The 11,310-nt window shown below is 38.6% G+C and overlaps 1 protein-coding gene across 1 annotated transcript; it reads right to left on the bottom strand.

Annotated features, from left to right (window-relative positions):
* Window positions 1–1,223: 1,223 nt before the first annotated feature.
* Window positions 1,224–11,249, bottom strand: tmem276b (transmembrane protein 276b). Its single transcript, XM_026166577.2, has 4 exons — window positions 10,599–11,249; window positions 7,648–7,761; window positions 2,913–3,050; window positions 1,224–2,668 (listed from the first exon to the last, which is right to left on the bottom strand). The coding sequence occupies exons 1-4, from the start codon at window positions 10,993–10,995 to the stop codon at window positions 2,418–2,420; spliced, it is 900 nt and encodes a 299-aa protein (XP_026022362.1). The 5' UTR covers window positions 10,996–11,249; the 3' UTR covers window positions 1,224–2,417.
* Window positions 11,250–11,310: the final 61 nt, after the last annotated feature.

Genomic DNA, 11,310 nt, shown 5'->3' with positions numbered 1-11,310 from the left:
AGCTTAAGACTTCAGGTTCACTAAATCATGAAACGCAGCAAAGTGCAAAGATTCAACAAGACACTGGCGATACAGTTTTCTATCATGCCTCAGTTCATTTCCTCATTGATGGTGATGGTGAAATGACCAAACGTCACACACAGTGTTGTTAAGACACTATAACACCTTTTTTTTTTCTAAGAGAGTTAATTGACATAGCTGATAGAATATCTCATGATTCATCTCAGGCAATCAACACTTATAAAAACATCATGGCTGTAATATTCTTGTATCATGTAGTCATGGATCGTGGAGGTGGTGAGTTTTGTCCTTTTAAAATATATTACCTCTAGTGACTCGGGAACAAAAAATTACAGCGTTACAAAAAAACAAAACAAAAACCAAATGGCTTTTGTGGGTTATTCTCGCCCAGTAGTGTTAACAGGGTGATAGTTTTTCCTTTTATATTTAACAGCTTTAAGTCCTACACTTTATTTTCAGACATTTTTACATTGTCCAAACCATGTTGCACACTATGGAATATGTCATTTTCCAACTTAATACAGAAAACCTGGTGTATTTCAAATCAAAAATAAGTTTCCAAGAACGCATTCATTAAATTTGACTTATTATGGATACTTGTCATTTCAAGTTTTCTCAGTCTAGTTATTTTCGATGTGTAAATTAAATAATTCAAACTGAATGTGTATTTGCAGTACAGCTCGAGACACATGTCTAGGCATATGTTGCTGTAGGTGCTTTGTTTCGACCTCGGATTTGGAGGTGTAAGACAAAAATGAAGAATTCCTCTGTTCCTCTCACACACAACAATGTGTAGTGTACTGTTTTGTTAGCTAGTACACAGTACATTTGCATTTTACTGGTACAAAATATATTTTTACTAAAATGATCAGTCATTGTGTGAATTCCAAGCATCACAGCCTTCAACAGGATTTTTTCTACTTATAATTTTGTTCTTGTTGTTGTTTTCTAAAGATTAACATCCATATAAAAAAAATTGTAAACAACTCTTAAATTCACAATATGCATTTGATTGCTGGACAATGAGGTCCATCACAGAAATGATCTTTTATTGTGCTCCTTTCCTTATATTAAAACTAACATTGCAGGATATTAAATGATGATAGTTTGGCCTTCCACTAATGTTTGATATAGTCTGTTATTGTACTTAGTACAGATGAGAATTCTGTGTGCAGATTGTGCTTGTATTTTTAGTGGCATCACTGAAGTTGCATTTCTTTCTCTTCTAAAATTGCTTAATTCGCTTCTATTCAGAGAAAAGAAGGACTGGCCAATATGAGGTTAAACAGCGGAGCAATCAAATACCTCCTCCATAGTTTGGTTTAATTTTTCTTGCTGTCAGGTTATGATTCAGCCTTCAGCAAACACACCGGTCTGTCAGATCCATGACAGTGCAGCAGATGCTGTGTTTCTTTTACTCAGATTTACCTGCTTACTTGCATTACTTTCACTTGGTAATCGACTGAACTCTGCCGGCCATCACTGCCTCTGAGCAAACAGAAAACAAATATTCAAAATCTACTTTACACAAACAATGATCTGGATCTACACTGAGATGCATTTGTACATATATAATTGTCAAAGAAGCGTCAAACAATTTGCTCTGGAAGGCAAAAATTTTACTTCTGTGTATTTTATCATACTGACCGCACTGCTAGACCCAGTATAGGCTGTAGACGTGTGCCCTGGGGCTCATGTTTGATATCAGTTAGTGTGCTATACTAAAGATAGGCAATGGGCAGTCAGTGCCAAATTTTTTTCTTCTTCTTTTTTTTTTTCCATTACGAACAGTAACACAGCACACTTCACTCGACTGACAGAGGAATGCTGACAGGATGTTCTGGCCTGATGTTTGTTCCTTTTGCTGGATATCTCTCATGATTCATCCATAGTAATTGAGCATGTGTGGAAAGGCTGGTGTGTGTCTGTGTTTGTGTGTGTGTGTGTGTGTATGTGTGTGTTTGTGTGTAAATGTGTCTCTTGTGTGGGATTGTGTGTGGCTTTATGTATTTAAGAGAGCACCATTTTATGACAATTTCTCTTCAGAGAAAACAGTCACCATTAGATCATCATAAAGTCAGCATTTCAAAAATCAAAACCAAAAGAAAAAAAGTCTTATTTGTGCTATTAGAGCCATGTCCCAGTCAAACATTGCTGTGGGTGTCACTCTTGGCCTTTACGGAGGTCCCTCGGGGATTTTCAAGATTAGGTGTGTGAAATTTGCCGTTACTTTGTTCCTTCTGTCACAACTCAGGCACACTGAACACTGAAGGGGGATGGCGATGCTGAGGGTGTTGTGAGATGGTGATCAGACAAAAACTGTTTCAGAGTTAAACATCAAGGTTGGAAGGGTGTGTTTGTGCGTTCGGTGGTTCAATCGCTTCACAACGCCCCTGTCACACGGTTCCGTTCTCCTGCCTCGGCTTGTGGATGGTTGTGCGAGTGGCAGGCGTACTCAGGGATGGAGCCAAGGTGCAGAGGAAGCCAGCCAGCAATGTGAGACCGAGGCCCCCCCAGGCACAAAACATGGACCAGCCATAGCCATGGCTAATGTCTTCAGGGAGGCCATACATGTAGCGAGGATAGCGGGATAACTCGAAGTTGATTCCTGCCACACATGTGCACAATGAGATGATGCAGCATGTTCCTGTGTGAGTGGAAGAGAACAGGACTGGTTTACATGGTTTTCAATCGATTATTGAATTTTTACATGTACTCTGCATCTTACTGCAGGATGAGAATCATGTTACTGCGGGACATTGAACTGTTATCTCATGTTAACACAAAGGTGCTCTCAGCTGTCATCAAATAAATAAATAAAGTGAATAAAATTGGATTTTGCATGCATGCATTCGTGTGTGTGGATGTGGGCATATGTGCTCTCACAGTACCTCCCATGAGAAAGAGTAGCCCAGCTACATATTGCATGAGGTCATGCTGCTGGCAGCATCCCAGCACTCCAATGATCCACCCGAAAAGAATGATGGACACAGCCATGCCCACAAAGCCAGCTGTCATTCTTCTTAGATCTGCAAGCAGAAACGAAAACTTCACCGAGGGAATCGTAACTTACAGACACTGAATACTAAAGCTAAAGGCTAAAGTATTATTATTACTATTATTGAATTCCTTATGTAAACACATTGCATCACTGAGAACAAGATCTCTTTTTCATGACACACCTGTGTGCAATAACATAAGTGTAGACAGACTGCTAGACAGGCAGAAACCTAATACAAAGAGACATTATACATGGTCATAAATTATGAAAAGTATTTCCCAGGGTAGATATAGACATGTAATGTTTTAAAATCATCCAATTAAATAAAAAACAACAACATTGCTTTAATTGTTTGGTTGTTGTTGATGGGGTTTTCCCTTTTTTAGTCTTTCAGTTTTTCCAAACTGTGTGAACAGGAAGTACAGCTAATATTAAAATGTCATCAGACATCGTGCAGTAGAGCCTTGTAAATAAACTTTATACATTGCTGCTCTATTTGCGAGGCAGGAAAATCGCACTGTGTTTCACAGTTAGAACAAAGATACAAGAAACACAGGAGAGTAGGACAGTAACAACTACTCTGTGATAATAGTTAAGATAAGCATGAGTCAAGAGGCAGGCATAGAAACAATATCACCATGATAGTGTAGACAAAACTATAGATTGTACAATGATGTTACTGGGAATACAAAAGTCAAATCCCTGGAGTTCCACAGCAGCCTTAAAAGTGAGGCTAGCACCTATCCAATCAACAATTTCATGTAAACTAGGCTACATGCTAACTTAGAAATAAAGTTACCAATGAATGTTTACTTCTAATTGTATTATCAATAGCAAAGTTGTGACGGAACCAACTGGCTGTCCAGTTTCGTCTTTCAGAGGAACTAATATTGTAGTATGCTATGATATACTTACTCGTGTGTCAAGGATTTAACTAATGCCAATAAAACAACTTAATATAGATCAATATAATATTCAAAAATCAGAAATCAGTGAATTCAAAGCTCTAACTGAACTTTATTTCGTGCTAAACTATCTGCTTTTAGACAGCTTTTTCTGCTTTTTCGTGTTGAAACAACCTGCTGTGTTAGAAGAGGAAGTGTTTTAAGACATCATTACGTAGTTTCAATACACAGTTCTTTCTAGGAAATAGTCTTATTTTCCTCATCTTCTAGATAGATCCACACAGTGAAATCAAATGAGGATCCCACTGTATACACAAATAAAACTAATTCAATCTGTTAGTAAAAATAATTACATATATAATTAAACAATTCAAAAAAACTGTAATGCATTAAAATGATATCACTTTTACAGAAAACCTTTTTAAGCCAGAACCATGAAACAGTTGCCAGAAAATTCTAAACTTTGATAAATGAAGTGTTCAGTGAGCCTTCTAATAGCTAATGTAAAAATGTAGTACTCGTGCAACAAAATACAACGAGAATAAAAATGGAAAAATATAGCAAGAACACAAATAACAAGAATAAATGCAAGGATGTATTTTTAACTCATCTTAACTGAACATCTCTGCATTACCAACGCACTGTATCACCCGTACTGAATATAAAACAACACACCTACAGGCAATAAGATAAAAGTAGTGGAACATGATACTGGAAATCACTACTGATGGAATCTAAGGTCTGGCAACTCACTATCTCATATTAACCTAAAGGTGCTCTCGGCTGTCATGAAGAACAGAAACTGAATAAAATTGTATTTCGTCTGCAGACTCATGTGAGGATGTGCTTTTCACAGTACCGTGATACAAGGATGCCAAGAAGTACAGGTCTACTCAAGGGTTTAAAGGGGAGGTTTAAGAAAAGAAGCCCCTGTGTTAATAACCCTGATAACCGTGAGGTCAGTATAAGGTCAGCAACACATTTACTATTGATAGGCAGCTATGTGTTAAAAGTGGTAAATATAGGTATTTTAATTATTCAGAAATGGATAAGTATCCACTGCGACGAAGCGAGCGTCTTGCTAAGGCTTATAGGTTTATAAAAGACTGCAGGGAATGACAGCACAAGGAGATTATTTCACATAAACGTTTCCAGCAAGACTGAAAAAGACGTGGCTTTTGCAAATGCATTTGAAATAGTGAGGGGGGAAAAAGACAAAAAAAACATATTTATGTTTAATATTTCCACACTTATATCATCATATCTGTACTGTAAGTCAGCGGTCCCCAACCCCTGGGCCTCGGACCGGTACCGGTCCGTGAGTCATTTGGTACCGGGCCGCGAGAGTTGAGGCTCAGGTGTGAAATGCATGGTTTTCAGGGCTTTTATTGGTTTTCAGCGTTATTTTGTTATCGTTTTTATCGTTAACTCGGTTTTCCTGGGTCTTTTCACCTGTTATGAATAAATCTTCTTTTTTTCGGTACCGGTACTAGTTTTATTTTGTTGTATTTATCCGCAACACCTTAAAGGCCGGTCTGTGAAAATATTGTCGGGCATAAACCGGTCCGTGGCGCAAAAAAGGTTGGGGACCGCTGCTGTAAGGTATAAGAACAGTATTTTGATTTTGGTGTTATACGCAGTTGTACATTTTTGCCATTATTTAAATTGCATTTATACAGTATGGGTACTTGTATGTATAGTTGTATCTTTTAATATTTGATGACATCTAGAAGGCAAATAAAAATTACAATAAAATGTATTGACAGAAACAAAAATGTCTATTTGAATTTGTTGTTGAATGTGTTTTCACATAATTTTTTAATAAAAAATCAGCAATCCATCCATCCATGCGCTTCCGCTTATCCTTTTCAGTGTCACGGGGGGCGCTGGAGTCTATTAAAATCAGCAATGATTTAATAAAAGTTTATAAATAAAATTCACATTAGCCTCTGGAAGTGCTCAAGTTACCTTCATTTGCTGAAACTAATTCATTTTGTCACTGCCTCTCACATAAAAATAGTTTCGGACATGTTTGAGGCTGACAAGAACTGACAGGATGAAAACACTGTTATGTGAACATGGCATCTTTCATCTAGTGGATCAATTTTAGTTTAACAAGCAGAGCTAATGGTAGTTACAGTAAAACTGTCTGTCGGTACAAAGAATAAATAAGAGCACAATACAAAATGTGTTTGTCTGTGTCCACCTGCCAAACTTATGTTCAACTTTTACTTCTGGTTTGGGTCTCCTCCACCTCCAGAGGGAAATATCTAGCTGATAAGCTGCTATATGTTCCACTGCCTGTTCCTATTTTTGTCTGCTATTCAGTGCTGTGCAAGCAAGTCTAAAGTGAGTTCCTTTTTCTCTGAAAACAGTGACACTAAATAAGAGAAGAAATGCGTGTTGATTCAAGTAGCAAAACAACGACTAAAACAGGGATAACTTTCATAACTAGCGTGGTTAGTGGTAGCAGGTGTGCTGCTGTTTCTCTTTTTTTTAATTAAATGTGCAAACATCCTTTACTTTCTCATGCAGCTCTGATTTTTCATTGGTGTTTCACAGGTCAACAGTTTCAGGACTTAGTAATAAATATTGCATGCTTGAGCTGTTTTTATGGATTGTATGATTAAGAGCCTGTATGTGATAGTTATGTAGATGCTAAGAGCAGTATGATAAATCCAGAGCACTAATAGTAAGACTAAAGCAATCCTGTTGTACAAACAATAAAAAAAACACCACTTTCCCTTCGACTACACATCATGTTGAGTATTGATATTCATTAAACAGAAGCAAATGTGATTTAATGTGAGAAAAAAGTGAGAAAGACTTCCAGCAGTTCTTTAGCTGGCAACATGGTGTTATTTTGATTTGGTAATAATAGAGACATTTGTTTGACGAAAAAAAGACATAGGACCCAACACAGTGCCTTGGTGCACACCAATGTCACTCAAAAACAAAGCCCATTACTAAAAAAAGATTGTTATTTAATTTTCTCTTTTTATTTTTTTAATTATCATTAAGCTAGTCTAGTAATGCTATGATCACACTAGGAAAAACAGTGGCTGGAAACTGTGTGAAATAAACTTCTAATCTTCATGCTTCAAAGATGTAGATTACATGAGCAAACCACTTGCAGTCACTTGCTGTGTGACTTTGACTTTGAACAGCAGTACGATGGAATTAGCCTGCTATCAGATTGTGATTGAATGGGTTCAAACTGGCAACGACATGCAATCTGTTTGTGATAATGCAGCAAATAATTGTGATAAATCAGTTAAAATAACAAATCTGTTCGCATCTACATAAACAGAAATCCACATTAACTTCAGAGTCCAGCCAGAACCTCAGAGATTTAAAACAGAAATTTAGATTCCCTCCAAATAGTGAAATTGTTGCTGTAGATCAGCAATTTCAAGATAATATCAAGAATGCCACCAAATGACAACCAGCTGAGTCGAGTATCCAATACAAAAAGAAACGTCACAGATGAGATGCACTTATCAGACTTGCTGAGTTAGACTGTAATGTTTTGGCAATCAGTCTGCTTGTATTGATCAGACAGCAATTATTTACAATGCCAAACCCTTTCGAGTCTGACCGAAATTCTTTGTAGAAAAAATACATGTGTATTAATGAATAACTCCAAAAACCAGATAGTCAATCACCAAACACAAACACAGCCAACACCAGCTCCATAAAGACAAAAACTTTAATACTTACGGAGTGCATGCCACTCATCCTGCCGTATAGTCTTTGTGATGTTGATGGGTAAATTTCGCGGTAAGATGGACGAAGAATAGTGATACTTGACTGGGATACATCTCTGAATTATGCCTGGCAGAAGAAAATGGAAACAGTTGTAACTGGAGGACAAATTCCTTTAATTCAAGTAAGTAAGAGGGTAACAAGCAAGGAAATTAAGTAAGAATTGCATTCTGAACCTTCGCCCTACTTCTGGGATTGTAAGATAATGTGTGTATGCAAACATGGTAGAAAAGCTTCTTATTTATTTTCCACCCTCACTGGGTTTTAATTTTCTGAGCTGGCCTTATTAACCTTGTTTTCCCAACCACTCCTACATTGTTATTAAGGGAGGGGATTAGGGAAACAATATGGAATATGGATTATTCCACCGACAGCCACAACTGTTAACTGTTCTGCCTTTAAAGTGAATCTATTTTGATTTTTGCATTTGGTTTTGGGAACCAAAGTCTATAATCCAGATCCTGCTTTTCATATCAGATCTCATATTAAGGAAAATTGTGGATACTTGGCAAGCCATTAAATGTCCCACACACCTATTGAAGATTAACATAAATTAATTTAGCTTCATGACTGGAGCTGTGATCAGTGAACCGACTGACGCCTCCCTGAGTCTCCTTTTTGCTTTGTTGTGAGTTCAAATGGGACAAATCAGACATTTATCACAGCTACGGTACAATGAGTTTGATTATTACTCGTAAGCATATCGGTGCCCAGCTTTAATCTGATAACGCAAGTGAAGGAATCTTTGAAGGTGTCACATATTGTGAAAGTCTAAGTCCAAACATCTATAGGGGTAAACTCTGTTCCACATATGCTGAAAAACTATGTGAACAAATTAAGATTTTGAACTCCTAATACTCTGTATAGATCTGGAAATGCATTCAGAAATGTTTGCATTAATTAAGAAAATAATCTCCCAGATGAGACACAATCAACTATTAAAATGCTTTGCAGCTTTGACCTTTCTTTTCATCTGATTCCGAGTGCAGTTCTGTAAACTGTCTCACTTAAAATTTGTGTTATTATCATTTATTGTTTGCCTTCAAGCAGGATGACAGAGTTTAATTAAGGTCACTTTAAATCTGACAGACTGGTTGACGTCTGATTGCACAGTAATCACATTTTGGCTGCTTGAGCAGGAAGTAACAACGTTAGCACAATTCTGATGTTCAATTACATACATTTGTGAGATCTAAATGTAATAACAGCGGACGAATCTGCGTAATGCTTCTGGTGTATATTCATTGTCACTGTAGTGAACATGCCAATGGCAAAGCAGAGCTACTGCAGCGAAGAAAGATATAGTTTGGTTTACATGTTATTATTCTCCACATAATGCTGGTGCTTTATAGCCAGTGACCATTATAAATAATCAGTTTTCTTCTATGCCATCTGTACCACTCTTTGCACAAAACATGATAAATGAATGTGAAGCTATAAAACCTGAAGTTAAAGATGATCCTAAGACTCAGGCAGGGCTATCTAAATCGAGTAATAAAATCTATTTACTTAGACTGCATACAGTATTTACTTCTGCAGGCACTTATAGTAAATACTGTAAGTTCTATTATGCTTGAAATTGAGCCAATTCTAATCTGCACCTCCGTTCTTGCTGATAAGAGCTCAGTATGGTAAATATCCCAAAGGCATGGAGGCTAGTAGCAGCAAGAACTTTTAACATAAGTTAAATGTGTTGTAGTCTGTCAACACGCATAGTGCAAGATGTGGACATGGTCTCATGAACACAGCTCATAACCAACATAGTAGTGCTCGTTTAAAACTCAAATGTTTTAAAAAGAAACACAGTCCAGTTAAATAATAATACAAAGTACAGCCTGAAATAACCAGAACACTGAATCACAACCATTCAGAGACAAAATCTGAATAAGCTTCATCAGAGTTACTTGCTGCTGCAAAAACTACATCGCACTAATGTGTTTATGCCATAAAGTCAGCCTTTACAGGACAATGGGGCAATCAGTGAAACATTAACAGAACACTGAAATGATGTAAGTGCACTGCTCTTACAATATGATGATTTTTGAGAGCAGAAAAGAAAATGCACTGTAAATTATTCATTGGAGAGCCTGAAATCTTGTGTTATTCGTGCAATTAAATGGTTTTTAATTGTAAAATGAGTGGCAGTAGTTATAGTAGTTGGGGGGGAGGAAAGTGGGAAGTATTATGTAACAGAATTACTGCAAGGTATCTAAAAGGCTGCTAGATTTGGTGTGAATTGGTTTCAGTACAGCATGCTGTGGCTAAATGAATGTTATTTACTGGTCTGTTTTAGCCATGCTGATCTACTTTTATTGTGACACTAACCAACAACAACAACAACAAGGACCACAAAAAGTCCCCCAGTTTCAGGACCTTACTCTTTTCCAGGTATGACATCAGGCCTGATACAAAGGTTTTCATTGTTGTTCACTGAAGGATGGCTGTGCACTGAGTTGTCTCTACTGTAGCCTAATATTTAAAGCACTTGCATTAAAGATTCAGCTTCTGGTGCACACTGAAATTGTTTTATTTATCATATTGACTATTACTAGACCGCTTAGGCTCTTATAGACAAGACTATCCTCTTGTTATAATAATATTATAGAGAGAGAGAGAAAGAGAGAGACTTAGCACCATGGACAGCGAAATTACCCGCTAAATTAAAAGACACAATAGATTCCAAAAGGCCATCCTCATGTTTTATAAAATGTCAAAGCAGAGACATGCTGATGTGAGAGGCCTCTGGATGAGTGTGTGTGTGTGTGTGTGTGTGTGTGTGTGTGTGTGTGTGTGTGTGTGTGTGTGTGTGTGTGTGTGTGTGTGTCAGGCTAGGTGAGCTCATCGCTGAGCATCACGGCCTGGTGGTGCACACAAGAAAAACCAGGCTCCAGACTGCTCGTGTTTACCTTTGTAAATGAGGTCCTCGGTCTCCGGGTCGAATCCTTCCCGGTGACATTTCCTCCAGAGACCAGAGATGGTGGAGTTAAACTGCCGGCTACAGTGAGACTCCATGGCAGACGCCCCGGCCAGAAAGTGCCGCTTCCTCCTGAAGACAGGAGCAGCATCTGGGCCGTTACCTTCCCTCTCCAGGCTCTTTGGAGGCATCTGGAGGGGGAGGTTGTGGCTCGAAATGTAGATGTAACCCGGGTCGTTTCGCTTACTGGCATAGTTTTTACACCTCTCTCGATGTCTCCTCGCGTCCGTCTCGTACCAATAATCGGTGCAAATCGCCATGGCGAGCAGCCCCAGCGCGCAGAGAGCCAAGAAGAGCCCCGTGCCCGTTAATATTTTCATAGCGGCCATCTTCCCCACTCGACGGAGAGCCCAAACAGTCGCAAGAAGGTTCCTCCGTGGCCGTGGTGATACCGCGTGAAATAAATCACGACGGCACTCACAACCTCGCGCAGTCCCGCGCTGGGAGCATGGTGCTGAAAGGCCAGTGATGTCCGGACTAGATGCTGCGGTCTATTGTTGTGGTACCCGGTGAATGCAATGTTGTTCCCACCATCTGTTATGGTACAGGAGGAGAGGGGATGGATGGCGACCAACGCTGTGAGGAGGAGGCAGGGGCAGTGATGTAGTTGCGCTCTCTCTCCTCCAGGTTGTTGCGGGATGGGG

Source organism: Astatotilapia calliptera, chromosome 1, assembly GCF_964374335.1.
Source record: "Astatotilapia calliptera chromosome 1, fAstCal68.1, whole genome shotgun sequence".
In the NCBI taxonomy this organism is placed as follows: Eukaryota; Metazoa; Chordata; class Actinopteri; order Cichliformes; family Cichlidae; genus Astatotilapia; species Astatotilapia calliptera.
The sequence above is the reverse complement of the archived record's forward strand: the minus strand, read 5'-3'. Positions and strand labels throughout refer to the sequence as shown.